This window comes from Leiobunum rupestre, chromosome 2 (assembly GCF_980474605.1).
Source record: "Leiobunum rupestre chromosome 2, qqLeiRupe1.1.hap1, whole genome shotgun sequence".
Classification (NCBI taxonomy): Eukaryota; Metazoa; Arthropoda; class Arachnida; order Opiliones; family Sclerosomatidae; genus Leiobunum; species Leiobunum rupestre.
This window is the reverse complement of record NC_143385.1, coordinates 76,574,768-76,590,755: the sequence shown is the minus strand read 5'-3', so window position 1 is coordinate 76,590,755 and position 15,988 is coordinate 76,574,768. Positions and strand designations below refer to the sequence as shown.

The 15,988-nt window shown below is 37.5% G+C and overlaps 1 protein-coding gene across 1 annotated transcript in view; it reads right to left on the bottom strand.

The window, feature by feature from the left end:
* Nucleotides 1-483: 483 nt before the first annotated feature.
* Nucleotides 484-15,988, bottom strand: part of LOC149959051 (peroxidase-like) — a 34,971-nt gene continuing 19,466 nt past the window's right edge. Inside the window, exons 11-12 of the mRNA XM_090165128.1 lie at nt 15,417-15,522; nt 484-576 (exon numbers count right to left, since the gene is read on the bottom strand). Coding sequence (XP_090021254.1) covers nt 504-576; nt 15,417-15,522 — 179 coding nt within the window. The 3' untranslated portion in view covers nt 484-503. The remainder of the gene's footprint in view (nt 577-15,416; nt 15,523-15,988) is intronic.

The following is a 15,988-nucleotide window of genomic DNA, read 5'->3' as shown; positions in this document are numbered from 1 at the left end:
AGCTAGTCTAACTTCAGTCGCTGGGATTGGAGGGGCATTCATGGTTGAAATGAATACATCCATCATTTCATCATTTATTTTAAAATGATTATTTTATGCCTAAACGTGGTCAATTTTATCTTCATTTTTGTCTTCCCCTTACCCTATGAAAGGGGGAGGCTTTGTCGCTCCCCTCCCGGCAATTTTCTCCCACCGACAACAACGACTCGCGTGCCCCTGTGCACGGCCACTGGCACGTGCAACTTTAAACGGCAACAAAATTGTGTACATTTTGAAGGTGGGTCTCATAATCATCTGATTTGGGACGCGAAACGTTATGGCTGGGTCACTTTACGGAAGGCGAGGAACTATATGAAATGCGGCCGAAATTTTTAAAACGATGCTTTGGACCTGTAAGTACCTATTGTTTTACTAATAAAGCAAAACTGGCTGACAGTAATTTTCTAGTTTATTTATTTTTTTAATATTTAACAACTTTTTGCGTGTTTTTAGTTGTAACCTCATCATGTTCTGGGGGTGTCCTTCCAGTGAGCAAAGTCGATATCTGGAATTTCGTCACACGGCAGATACGGGTTGCTAAAATAAAATACAAATAGTATAAAAGTAAAATATTTGTAAGATACGCATTAATGTTATTAATATTGCAATGTAAGTGTTAAAAAGTAACAAAAGTAGCGTCGAGAGAAAGAGCAGGAGCTAATACACCACTGCACATGGGATATCATATTATCCTACATCACGAATAGTCTCAACATAATGCCCTGCGCAAGCGTTCACAGCCCGGACTCGTGACCAAAAATCACGGGAGAACCTTCCTGCTGACAGTTAAATCTTCGACGCACGCCACCCAAACACAGTCAAAGGGAGTCAACCAGTGGCGTAACTGGGAACCCCGCCCCCCCGCGAATAACGACTCGGGGGCCCTTTTAAATAGCACGAATTTTAATCATAGACGTTTGGGGGCCCCCTAGTTCTTGCCCCCCCCCCCGCGGGGGCACTATTTACTCCACTGGAGTCCACCTGTGCCGTTGGCGTGCTTATGACCAAACACGGTGCAGTTTCAGCGGATGCTACCACCTAGGAGCAACAAACACAAGGAGAACACAGCTAGCCTTTAAACACTCAGTGTTGTGTACAAATTTCATTGGACGAGCCTTTACGCTGAACGTTTTACGGGCGGGAGAAAGACAATTTCCGAATTTTCCCCTTCCGACGGTTGCAGGAGCTAAAGCGTCTAACCAATGAAAATTGTACGCAAGAAAATGCACGATTTTTGGCGGGTTGCGTTCTCCTTATGTGGGGTGCTGTGTTTGTTGCTCACAGCTGCCATATTGTTTTCTCCATTTCCGCTTTTGTTGCCCTTTATCTTATAATACCCGCGCGCGATTAAGCCTAGATTTTTGATAAAACGTCTTCCATTAACTTAACCATCGTGCTCTTCAGTTGTCATATTTTGAACATTGATCTCTGAGAGGTGTTTTTAGCTTTTATTTTATCGGCTTTCTAATGGCGAAATTATTTCAGTTCATAGTTATTATGGGCCTATAAATGATAAATCCACGACATGACTGCGGTACCTTGGCATGCACTAACTATAGTTGTAATAAGGGGGATGGCAAATTAGGCGAAGGGAATGAAATTCTGATTAACAAAAATAGGGGACAAATTCCATAGAGATAGAAAATATGTAGAGGGTTTGTTCTGCGTTACTAGCCCCTTCGCGAGCTATGCGTTATAGGAAAGAAAATACTTGGCGGCAATAACGGCCTAAAATCCCCTTGTGGCAAACAGCTGGGCCTCCTGAAAGCTCCCGAAAATTTTAATAAATATATTTTAAACATCCATGAAGTATCAGCTCCTTTGATATTGATTTATTTTTAAACTTCTGATACTAGTGTTCTTTTTTTACCTTTTTCGATAAAAAACCAAATGCTTAGTAACAGGTAACGATCGGGTCGAAGGAATAATAGAAACTGCAAATTTGCGTTTTTCTACGTTCTGGAGCCGATTTTTGACGGCCAATTACTCGGATACGGTTCAATTTAGGAAAACGTTTCTTCAGACCATTTTCACTCATGTAAATTTGTTCCAGACTTCTCTAAACACCCTGTATATACGGAGATATATATAGAAACAAAAAATTAAAAATAAAAATTTTATAACTCTCAAAAATATACTGTGCCAATAGTCTTAGTCGATAGTTACGCCGCAAAATTTTCGTTTTGAAAACGAAAACATTTGAGAGAGTTGGCCGTTTTCGGTCTATCGAAATCTGGCAGCTTTGCCTGCCTTCCGGCCTGTATCTCCATACCAAAAATGGCCGACGAATACGCCGCCGAAAAGAATTTTCTAAACTGATCGGCGGCGTTTTTTACCGTTATTTTGAATTATCGACTAAGACTATATTTAAGACCATTTACACATGGACTGGAGAGGTAACGCTATTCCGCATTTTATGAATTGTCCACGCCAAAACACCACCAAGCGGAGAAAATCCGCGAATTTCGGCCACAAAATCGCAGTCTCCCTTCATTTTTCATCCCCCTTTCCGAGGCGGTGAACGCTTCGTGCTCCGTAATCCGGTTTGAAGGCAGCGGGATGCGCCACCAGAAAATTTTACGGAGATAGTCAGTTCGCAAATTGAAAAAATCATGCGTTTTGTGATAAAAGCATGAAAATCTGTATACATACATTTTTACCTCTCCGAGGGGACAAAGTCTGTCTGGCCTGCGAACGCGTTCGCATTTTCGGGGCAAAGGTTAATCATTGCGTACGCAGTTTCTCGAAATCCGCGTTCGCAATTGCTTGGAATTAGGGAACGAAGTCGAAAGATTGGCAAAACCACCGTGTGACGGTGATCGTTTACGGATAAATTTGCGGTTGGGTTTGGTTGTTGCTTTTCGTTAACGCTCACTGTCGCGGGAGTTTTAACTCAGTTTGTTTAGATATTTTTTGTAATGTTTATGTATTGAGTGGGAATATTGAGTTTGTGTTATGACGGTTGTGTTTGTTGTGTTTGTGTTTTTTCACCAACTTCTCCTTATTCTTTTGGGACGGATCGAGTGCTAAGTGTTATAGCAACCTCTCAACATCCAATGGCAGGGTTTCCACCAATTGTTCACGATATTTGTCTAAGTGTCAATTTGCGATCGTATCGAGCGGGATTTGAACCCAAAACCTTCTGTGTGACAGGCGGACGTTCTACCACAGAACCACCGATCCTTATTACGCTTCGTCGGAAATTAGACTTTCAGATTTATCGGAAGTGTATATTACTAATTAATACAGAATTAAATTTCGGTGTTTATTTATACAGGGTGTCTCAATTTGCTCGATCAGGCTATTTTTCTCAAAATATATTTATGCTAGGGTTCTGAAATTTTCAGGGTTTATTTGTTAGGTATGGAAGGCTTTGGTTATTAAATTTCAGAAAAATCGAACGATTTTGTGCCGTTTTGGAAAATGTATTTTTTCACCGGTAGGTGTCACGCAAAATGTTTCAATGGAAATGTTGTAGGACATAGTCGAAAATGTAAAAATAATTTTGGTTCGGTTGAAAAAGACCTATTTTTCAGTGAGTTTGGAAGTCGGGGAAAAAAAGTTATTGTTAAAGAAAATTATTACGTTCAACACCTAATTAGACAAAGTAGACAAAGACCGCGTCTTCCATTTCGACGTGGTTACGAGTAAGATCATCAAACAAAGATTTGTAGACCAAAAATTACGCTTATTTTTTTTTTGTTTTTTAACGTGAAATATCAATTGTCCGAGTAGTATTTAAAGCGTTTACATTTCAAAGCTAAAAGTCCAGTGGCGTCGCTAGGGTGTTTTAGGCGGCGCTTGAGCCACCTGTCAAATTTCTGAAGCGCCACCTAAAATTCCCAATTTTTCCAATTCACTTGTCGAAAAGTTTCTTCGAACTTAAAAATGGGCATCAAAAATTTAATTTTTCATAGTCGGCCTCAATATTTCAACTTTAAAAACCTTTTTGGGAGCTCCCCCCCTCCCCCATATCACTCACTATAGGACGCCCCTGATCAGTGCTAATGGCTTAAGCGCCACCAGTTTTGAAATCCTGGTGACGCCACTGGCTAAAACATTATATCAGCCTGGCCGATTGTTGTCCAGTATGCCTCTTTACACTCGAGATCAGCGCGCTCATATGCTAGAATTATTTTACGGAGAAGGTCGTCGTAATGCTACTCTAGTAAGTCAGTTATTTAGACGAAGATTTCCCAATTGCAGACCAAGTCATACGACGGTTCTTAGAGTGGTCCGCGACTTCGACAACTGGGGTAATATCAATCCAAAGTTTCGTGGTCGTGGTCTCCAGGACATCGACATGGAAAACACCATACTAGCCTACTTCGTCGCCTATCCTCGAGCGAGCGTCAGGACTGCCAGCTTTGACTTAGGGATGGATCGAAACTACGTTTGGAGAACACTCAAAAGACACCATTTTCATCCTTATCGTGCGACACTTCACCAAGGACTGGATGACGGTGATAGACAGCGCCGACTCGACTTCTGCAATTGGTTTTGCCTCATGGCTGACGCACACCAGGATTTTACGATCAACTACTGATGTCTGACGAATGTTCATTCTGAAGAGATGGGCCTTTCAACCGTCAAAACCAACATATGTGGGAATACGAGAATCCACACTGGGGATTTCCTCACCGCCACCAAGTGCAGTTTCGCTTAAATGTGTGGGCTGGTCTGTTAGGTGACAGAATAATTGGCCGGTTCTTCCTGCCAAATCGTCTGAACGGTCAAAACTAATTGGAGTTCCTTCAAAATGAAATATCCAGCGTGTTGGACGACATTCCTCTTACCGAGTACAGACGCATCTGGTTCCAGCAAGATAGGGCGCCACCTCACCAATATCGTGACGTGGTTGCATATCTAAACGACGAGTTTCCTGGAAGATGGATCGGAAGAACTGGTCCTGTTCGTTGGCCTGCAAGATCCCCTGATCTAACACCATCCGACTTTTTTCTTTGGGGATTCGTAAAGGACTACGCATACCAAACATTTGTGACGAGCGTTGAAGATTTACGACAAAGAATCATCGAAGCATGTCGCCGGGTGACTCCAGAAATGGTTCGGGGAGCATTTCGCAATATGCAACATCGTGCATATTTGTGCATTGCATCAGAAGGTGGCATTTTTTAAAACATTTTGTAGAAGTCATTAAAAAACATTTGTCACTTGGGCTTATTATTATTTGTTTATTTTTCGAAATCTTATAACTGAAATGCATGTTACCTACAATTCGTTAAAGGCTATTGCCTGCTAGTACGACTTGTTTTCCCCCGACTTCCAAACTCAGTGAAAAATAGGTCTTTTTCAACCGAACCAAAATTATTTTTACACTTTCGACTATGCCCTACAACCTTTCTATTGAAACATTTTGCTTGACACCTACCGGTGAAAAAATAAATTTTCCAAAACGGCACAAAATCGTTGGATTTTTCTGAAATTTAGTAACCAAAGCCATCCATACCTAACAAATAAACCCTGATAATTTCAGAACCCTAGCATAAATACATTTTGAGAAAAATAGCCTGATCGAGCAAATTGAGACACCCTGTATAGAATGAAATTTCGTGTGCGATTTAAATTTTTGCATCGAAGATATTTTAATGTAGCGTCTTCTCTGTTGATTAAAAACAAAAGTGCCACCCAGGTTTTGAAAACGGGCCGTTCAGTTAGGCAGTTGAGCGCTCTACCACAGAACCAACGATAACTCCTTAGCTATACTTCAAATATGACACTCATCGTAAGCATAATAGTTAATAAAGTCTTGAATTTTTTGTTTAATATAATAAGTTGCTTAATTTCCATTTGGTACTTTTGTTTAGTGTTTTTTTAATGAATGGAGTTAAAGATTTTTTTCTTCTATTATTTGACGTTTTATTTTTGCTGTTGTATATTTTTTATCTTTTATTCTTTTAAAATTATTTACTTCTACCGCGAAATGGTTAATTTTTTTTGGAGGAACCTTTTTGTCACTTATTTTTTGTCTATTAATGTTTTGAGAACATTTACGTTTTCGGAAAGAATCATTTTTGATGGAACCTTCAAAGTGTATACGTCGTATTTTCCAACTTCTGCGGTTTGATTATAACTAGGTCGAAAGTTCGTAATTTATTAATGCTTATTCTTAAAATTTGTGATATTGTTGTATTATTGCGGTGGTGTTGGTTTGGCGTTTAATATTTAAAATTAAGTTAAGTGCCTGTTCTGTGCTTTGTCAAAGGTAAGGTGTGTTTAGTTTTTTGCCATTAATTTTTTTATTGGTGTTGGTGTTTGGATTGATTCTCTGAAGCCCGATCTATTAGGTTGTTATTATTAATTTTTCTATTTGTTATTCTGGCTCTGAAGCCTGATCGTTTGGGTTGTTATTATTTATTTTTCTATTTGTTATTCTGGCTCTGAAGCCTGATCGATTGGGTTATTATTATATTTTTTTTCATTTGCTATTCTGGCTCTGAAGCCTTATCGATTGGGTTGTTATTATATATTTTTCTATTAATTATTTTTGATCTGCTCTGGTCTGATTGATTGGGTTGTTATTATACATTTTTCTATTGGTTGTTTTGGCTCCAAAGTTTGGTCGATTGGGTTTTTGTATTTTAATTTTTTTATTGTGTTGAGCTTTTGGGCGGTATTGTTAGCTTTTAATTATCATTTTTTCGTGTGAAGTGGTTTAAAGAAGGTTTTTGTGTTGTTATTTCGTAAGCGAGAAAAATACAAATACCCTCTGTAGATATTTCTTTCATTACAATTTGCTTCGTATTTCATTTAACTGATAAACTGGTTTTGTAAATAGGGTTAAATTCAATTGTGCGTTGTTCTAGTTCGTCTAACTCACTGTTGTAACTACTTTTATAATTCTGAATAAATTAAACTCGGTTGTTTCGTCTCAATTATTTTAATTATAATTAAATTATATACCGTGCGGGATTGAACCATGATCAGGTTTTTAGTAAATAACTCTGAATTGCGGAGATATCTTTAAGGGTGATCTTGAGAGATTAATACCACTAGGGACAATTCTTCCGAGGAGAGGTATATTTTGGCTGGCCAACTTGTTTTATATGCTAAATCGATTTAAGACGGAGAAGGAGAGGGGTTTGTTTAAGGGGCCATCCGTAAAAGAACTTTCTTACATTTTCTCCACTAACTTAATCGGTTTTTAGTATAAAACAGGTAAAGTTAAACGTAAATTTATAATTATATTTTTTAATCGGAAATAAAACAAAATTGCAAAGAAAAATATATATTTTTAAATTATCGACCCTTTATACATTATTTATCGAGATTTGAAAATTCTGAAAAATAACAGTTATTGCTTAATATACGTTATATATTTGAATTCCAGATTTGTATATGCTACATATTAATCTAAAAAAAATATCTTTAGGGAGGCCCGATTTGCTCTGACCAGGCTTTTTGATCAAAAACTTATTGAGATATAATTTTGAAATTTTCAGGGTATGCGTATAGGAACGCTTTGAATGCAAATCGCAGAAAACTCGAATCCGTTTTCACGTTTTTTTTTAAATTTATTTTTTGACCGCTAGGTGCTCGGGAACAATTTTCAACGATAAAGTTGTAGAACATACTTGAAAACCTACAAATAAAGTTTGTTCGATCACAAACGAACAATTTTTTCCTTAGATAATGAGGTCAGCAAAATATCAATTACACCATAGCAGGCCAAAGGGTTGTTTTACAAAGCACTGGGAGATGTTAGCTCTGATCAAATGGTTCTATCTCCACCTCCAATTTCGGTCAGGTTGGGGCTGGAAACTGGGCTTCGGATCAAGCTAACGGAGAGGGTCCAGGCAAACTGGCTCCCTCGGAGGATTGGGTAGCCTGCTGTGGGGCGGCGGGTCTCTGTATGAGGCGCAGTGGTCCCGTTTCCCGGTCTTTTGGAGTCCACCGGAATCTCCGGTGTCAGTTGTGCCGAGTTATGCGGACTGCTGTGTGCCTGTCGTTCCTTATGTAGGTAGGGTGTCGGTTGGAGTTCCCACTGCTGTGTGTGAAGTGAGGGGTTGGTCGTCCCATTGTTTCACCTTCTGCTGGGTTGAGGGGCTTGCGTCTAAGGTTAGACCATCAGTAGTAGGGTTCTACTGCCCATCTTGGATTTTGTCACCTGTCCGGGCTTGTGAACGCTGACGTAGGGCATTATAATGATAGAACTCCGGTGGTGTGGTTTAAATCTTACCGGTACACCGGGCTATAAATTCTAACGCCAATTCGTTACTTCGATTAAAAATGTTTTTTTAGGTTGATTGGAAAGTACTTGTTTATCTTTCTCTCACTTGTTTGTACCAAATAAGTGGTTAACTTATCATACATTGACATGTTATTCTCAAAAACAATTAATTTAACTAAGCTTTGTAAAACAACCCTTAGGCCTGCTATGGCGTACTTGATATTTGGCTGACCTCATTATCTATGGAAAAAATTATTCGTTTGTGATCGAACAAACTTTATTTGTAGGTTTTCAAGTATGTTCTACAACTTTATCGTTGAAAATTGTTCCCTAGCACCTAGCAGTCAAAAAATAAATAAAAAAAACGTGACACCGTATTCGAGTTTTCTGCGATTTGCAATTCTAAGCGTTCCTAACTAAATACGCTTAATCATAAATAATAAAATTTTGTTCCATGGTTAAAAATTGTAACTTAGTCAAAATTATAAAAGATCTGCTACTACATGGAGTTAATTATTTAAATAAATATTGTTTAATCAATGTAGTAGCAGATCTTTTATAATTATTATTCAACTTTTCATTAAAAATAATGAATCAGCAATAACGAAGCACACGCTTATCCCGAAGTTCCCTTCAAAAATTTTATGCCAAGAATATTTAAGTAAATTTTTGGTGAAATTTGTTCTGGTAATCAAGAAAAAGTTTAAATGGGCAACGAAAAAACTATTCCAAATGGTAGTATATGTTGGATAAGTGATTCTATCCGTCATACTTTCTGCTGTCTCTCATCTCAAATGACAAGGTGGGAAAATAAGAATTTACTTTTGAGTTGAAATCTGATGAAGAACTGAGCAAACTAGACAACATTTCTTGGCTACGCAAGTAAAGATGAGCCAGCTAAAAAGTAAAAAATTTCGAAGATGGCATCCATTAGTAGTACACTGGTGTATCTTTGTATCATCAAGCTCCCAATTTATATAAATCTCTTGAAAGTTCAGGAATTTTAAATTTGCCTAGTCATTTCTAATTTTCAACCAGAAATGTTTATTCAGCTAGCTGAAGATTTAATTTTGAATTAACTTGAAGACCCTCAAAAATACTTTTTCTTGTTATTAGCTGAGATAAAGGTTAAAAATCTTGTATACAGTAAAACAAGTTGGCAAGCCAAAATATACCTCTCCTCGGAAGAATGGTCCCTAGTGGTATTAATTTCTCGACACGACCCCCAAAGATATCTCCGCAATTCAGAGTTATTTACGAAAAACGTATTCTCGGTTCAAACCCTGCCCGGTATAAAATTTTAATTTTAATTTAAATAATTGAGTCGAAACAATCGAGTTTAATTTATTCAGAATATTATAAATTAAGTAGTTACAACAGCGAGTTAGACTTACTAAAACAATGCACAACTGAATTTAACCCTTTTTGCAGTACATGTTTATCAGTTGAATATAATACTAAGCAAATTTTAATGAAAGAAATATCTACAGATGGTATTTGTATTTTTCTCGCTTACGAATTACTTGCCGCATCTTTAACGCTCATTTTATTTCAACACTCGTACATGTAGACTTCCAGTTGACGTTGTGACACATACCGCATGAAAAAGACCAATGCCGTCCAATTTCCAATATCATATAATGACTCGCACACCCAGGAAATCATTGACTGCGTTAGAAATCGTAGATATCCAAATATCCACACCAAATATATTTACAAGAAGCAAAAACCTTACCATCAACAAAGCACAGAGAGCCACTTGACTAACCGCCAGCTCTTAAAGCAATAAACTTTAAATTATCAACTTTGAATTAACACAACTATATATAGGTCGTTAATAATACCCGTAAATAAATAACAAAAAGTAACAAAGTGGACCACCCACAGGGTCTACCCTTTAACCCTCTTATCTCGGCTGACTGCGCTAAAACAAGATTTAACCTTTAAAATTTCATTCGTAAAAAAACCGGATTAGGCCTTCATAAATTCATTAATAAAAAAGACTTTATTACCTATTATGCTTACGATGCGTGTCTTAATTTCAGTGAACCTAAGCAGCTATCGGTGGTTCTGTGGTAGAGCGCTCGACTGTCAAGCCGAATGGCCTGGGTTCGAAACCTGGGTGGCGCATTTGTTTTTAATCAATAGAGAAACGCTAAATTAGAATTTCTTCGATGCAAAAATTTCAATTTCAATTCTATTTTAATTAAACCAAAATTTCGTAATATTAAATAAGCTTCCGATAAAGCTGAAGGTCTAATTTTCAATAAGGCGTAATAAGTGTCGGTGGTTCTGTGGTAGAACGTCCGCCTGTCAAGCAGGAGGTCTCGGGTTCAAATCCCGCCCGATGCGATCGCAAATTGATACTAAGACGAATACCGTGTACAACTGGTGGAAACCCTGCCATTGGACGTTGAGAGGTAGCATTACACTCAGCACTCGGTCCGTCCCAAAGTCATTAAGAAGAAGTTGGAGAGAAAACGCCCATACAAACACAACAGACTCAACATGCACAACCATCAGAACACAAACTCAACACTCACAACCTACGCATAAACATTACAAAAACGTAACACACCAACCGTCACGACGGTGAGCGAAAAAACCAAACCAAACCGCAAATGAATCCGTTAACGCTCACCGTCACACGGTGGTTTTGCCAACCCTTCGAAAAACTGCAAACGCAGAGGTCTCGAGAAACTGCGTACGCAGTGATTACCCTTTGCCCCGAAAATGCGAACGCGTTCGCAGGCCTGACAGACCCACAGACCCACAGACAGACACGGTGATTGTATAACCCCTCCTAGGGGACTTTGTCCCCTCGGAGAGGTAAAAACTGGAGATCTTGTTGGGTATTCCAAAATTAAAGATCCGTTCGACAAAATAGCCAAATGGAGAATCCCATAGTTTCACATGCATTGATTTTCATGATTAAAGGTGCTACCACAAAACTTCAATATTTCATTTTCCAACAGAAACTATCAGTGGTGATGAGCTTCACTTTCAGCAGTTACGCTCTTAGAATTAAAAGCTAACAGGGAAGTTTTCACAAAACACAAAAAGTTGACGAAGATGGATGCTACAAGTGTATACACGTACATGCTTCATATGAAGAGTGATTCATCTATTTCGTATTTGACCCCCACACCTGACGAAACCAGTTCGAACTAGCCTCTTAAACAGTGGAAATAGGTGTAAATTCAGACTCATGTTGAAAAATGGACAGTATATGGCGTGGGACACCATTATAAAATTGTTTGAAAGAGCGTGCGGTAGGTCAACCTTAAGAAAGGCTTTCCGCCTTACTGACGACCATGTATACCCCCAAGCTCAACAAAAATTGATTAAATCTGTTGCAAATGCAATGTATACAGATTTTGGAGATGAAAAGTCAGAAGAACATTTAATCGGTGGTTCGACGGCATGAACGCAAGAAATTTCGAAGAATGTTACCATACTCGTAATCCGTGGGTGAACCCGTACAGAACTTTAAACGATTGAAAACTTTAAGTAATATTCCATAAAGCTGGAATAAGTTAACACTCATCTAAAATATTTTTAATATTTTTATTCCAAAAAAATTACTTTTTACAATATCTAAGTGATTGGAAAGAGGACACGTTAAAAATAGACGGAAGATGGATGGAAAGCCAAATACCACCGAGGAACCAAAAAATGATTGAAACAAACACGTATTTAATTGCGACCATGGAATACCATTAAAAATGAGACAATTAATAAATATTTCTTATTTTCAGCCAGGGCTATTTTAGAAATGATTGAGTTCTTACTTTCCAAAGGCACTAAGTTTGTTTTGACTGCAAATTTTAATCAGTATCCGCTTGAAAATGAATTTAGCCATCAACGACAAGCAAATAACTCTGGTCACCATCCAACATACCAGCAGGTATGCAACAATAATTCCAAGCTTCGGGCTATTAAACGTGACGAAAAGAAAATTACTGTAAAGGGAAAGAATTGTAGCAAAAAAATAAGGATTCATAAAATCTTTTATTTAAATCTTTTTTTTTTTTAAACAGACTATTTCATGTTACCCTGATTACTAATATCTTGGAAGTCTTTTCTTATGCTTTCTTAGTCCTGGCATTCTGGTTTTTATCTCTTAAGTTGACTCCATATCATCTTTTTCGTTTCTTACTTGACCATTTCCGTCAGTTTTAATTAACTTGTCAATCAATTTGTTAAAAATTTGGCCCCTACAGCTGAATCTACAGAGCATTTGTGTAATGCTTAAATCCAAAAGGCTTTCACTTCCTCGTTGTTTGTTAGAAGAGTTTTAGCCTTGTTTCCTATCAAATCCTTGCCTATTTTTTACAGAAGAGTTCTATAACGACAGAATGAATCGTAACGAACATTTTGAAAGTTTTTTGGTTGCGTAACTTAGTTCCCTTCGATCTTGTAGTTCAGTCCATTTCCGAGTGGATAATTCAACACAATCTGGGTGTTTTTTCACAAGTGAATTCTTTATATAGGCGACGTCATGGAGTTGATTATAGCGCTCGTTCTTAAAGTAGCCCCTACTACAGAATATAGAGCTCCGTTGTTTTCATTTTTGAGGAGTACATTAGCTGGACTAAAACTTTTACTGTCAGTACCTTAGGCTCCTTGAAAATATTGTCCCTAACAAAAATTGCACAGCTCTTTTTTATTGAATATCATGACCTTTGGTTCCTTTAAAGTTCAAAATCTAAATTAGGATTATTATCTGACATATTTTAATTGTTTCACTTACAATTATGGGAGTAGTTGTTGCCAATATTCTTTCCATGAAGCTGGTAGATAATTTTATGTCTCCTTATCTTGCGACAAATTTATCATTCGGAATTTTTGTTAATAATTCTCCTTTGAAACGCGTCCATAGTTTTAGGGTTATTTAATTGAACCCCCAAGGCCCCAACATAAAAAAACTGATTTTTCGGGTTTCAAGCTCATTTCTTTTAATGTTCTTTCCGTAGCTCCGATTACGAATTTTTATACGTTCACAAACATTAGACCGTAATTTACTAGCTCGATTATTTTTTCCTTTTATTTGTTCCTTCCTTTTTTAATAATGAGTCTATGCATGGGCCAAATAATTATAATTTATAATTTATTGGCCCATGGTCTATATTTTTCATAGGCGATTTCAGCCATTGTTTCTTCTTAGTCTTAGGAGGGGTATTTTCACTAAAGATAAAAGTATCCTAAATAAATATTAAGGAATCACGAAAACCTAGATGTTAATCAAATCACTATATACCATTTTACTTCACAAGTAGTTGTTAAAGGTCCATCATTTCCAAAATCACAGTCAGAGTCTGTATTGATTAACCACTAATTAGTATAAAGTAATAATTAATATAATATAAAATATTGAAACTTAATATCAGATAAAACAATAACAGGAGGTATCCTAAGTATTTAGGCGAAACATTCTGAAAGAAATATAAAATAAGCTTTCTTATTTTATTTACGAAAAGATTCATGCAATTTTTAATTAGTTCTTACTTCAATTTACATCAGAATTATAGAGACCACGTGTGTTATTGTACCTATACGTGCAACGCGTTTTTAAATTATAGTTCTTTCCCCCGCCTAAGGAATCCTCTCACGTGACTTTAAAATTTTGCCCCAAAAAAGACGTAGTTCCACTCACGAACATTTTCGTCAACAGGGACTATTTTTTTAAAATCGGGTCCTGGATTTATCATTTATTGACCGATGTCTGGGCGTACAATGTGAAGCTGAACTCTTTTTTTTATGTCGCTAAACTCCAGATAATTGAATGACATAGAAGATACGTTTTTAAAATCGTAACAAAAAAAAATTTTTAATAATAAAAATTCGATTAAAAAAATAATATTCAAGGAAATCGCCAAAAAGTAATAATTGCAAGAGCCAGGTGTTTTCATTATTTCAACCATCACCAGATAAATAGTAATTTGATGGTCCTGACTCTACTTGGCGATTGCCTATAAGATTTTTTATTTAAGCGCCTATTGGAACGTAAATTTTGTCATTGGCGGCATTGGTGTATTTGTGGCACTGAATGTCGAAATATTAATAAAGGGCCGTTACGGGGTCACTAAATTTCTTAATTAATCGCGAACACGCGTCTTCTAATTCGACTATAGGGGAAAATAGGCGTAACAACGCAAGTACGAAGGTCTCACAAGGAACGGCCGTACTTTCTAAAAAACAGCAAGCGCAAATCGTGTAATTCAAACAAGGCTGCTTCTTGTGATATTTTCGCGCATGCGCAGAGTGAGTTACACAGTTTTTACGAGGGAGAGGGATCCGAAAAAGTGTGTTTAACAAGAGATCCTGCTACTCGCGGCGCTTATAGAGATATGAAACTCTCTCGAAAACGCGTCAAGAAAAATTCCAAGCATTTTTGGCTTATGGCAACGAAATAGCTTCCTCCCAGACGTCGAGGGGCGCCACCGTCGACTAAAAATAGTGTGTCGCTGGAGCTATGGGGAGTTTCAAATCTCTATAAGCGCAGGATCTCTGGTTTATCCATGGAGGAAAAAACTACTATCGTGCAGAAGAAAAGCAGGCACGCGAAAAGCTGCGCAATTATTGTGCCTAGTAGAGTGTCGCCACTTATGGATGAACGGAATAACTATAACTTTATAAAAATTCCGTAATGGCTGTCCAAAAATAGGAGTCACTAAAAGCCTACGAATTAGGCGTAACGCTTGGCGCCTCTAGCGGATTTTCGTGCCACACTTCTAACAATCGGCCCGTGCTAGAGATATCGTATTTACCTCTCCAGAAGTAGTTTCTTCCTCCATGGTTTAACATTTTACGTCCCGGATTAATTAATACAAGCTCAGGATTTGCAATAATTAGCCCTTTCGGTTTACATTTCGGTGATAAATTCACTTAGCTTATTAATTTTCGTCCGTTAAACAGATGGTTTGCCATTTCAAAACGGAAACCCACTGTTTACGAGACGAAATTCCAGCAGCTAAGAGAACTTCTCACATTGGTCGCTAGGTCACTTTATGTTAAATGAAAAGGTTAATTGCTTATCTCTTAGAAAATGTTCAAACAATAATACAAACATAGACCAAATCTATTTTTTTACCGGTGCAAATACGTTTCCCAAAAGGTACTACTAGGGTAGTACTTTTACTATATTAGCCGATCTAAGCTTTAAGAAAACTATGAAAAGAAACTTAACTCTTTAGAGACAGGTTGAAAAACGTCCAGCTGCATTTGTGGGATGAAATCTCCAGCGAGGCAAATGACTTTCGATAGCCATGCTTTTCTAATCTCCTTCAGTTGACCTAACAAGAAAGAACAAAAACCAAAATCAGGCGTCAGGTTCAGGCTCGGAAATAAGGGTGGTTTGGTGGTCAAAAACTACTCTTTTTTAATTGCTTGAACCATTTAAGGATCAGTAGTATCCTGGACTACTTTATTAATTCATGATATTCACCAAAATTGAAAGAGAACCACACAAAAAATCAAGGTTTCTAAAACTGCAGATTTTAGTATTGTTGCCTCTGTATTCGTTCTGAATGTCATAGAAAAATTAGAACGATGCTCCAGCCTTTGTCTGTAGTGTTTATTTTGAAAGGGACTGTCTAATAACGAGTTCCAAGGGAAGACTCCCGTTTATTGACTATACACATAACGAGTACATATTATCAAAAGTGGCATAATTAACAAAAGTGTGACAATCCCGGTACTTTCGTATGCCAAAGGTTTAATGAATGCTCGACTCGAGATCGACCACATAAAAGACTATTT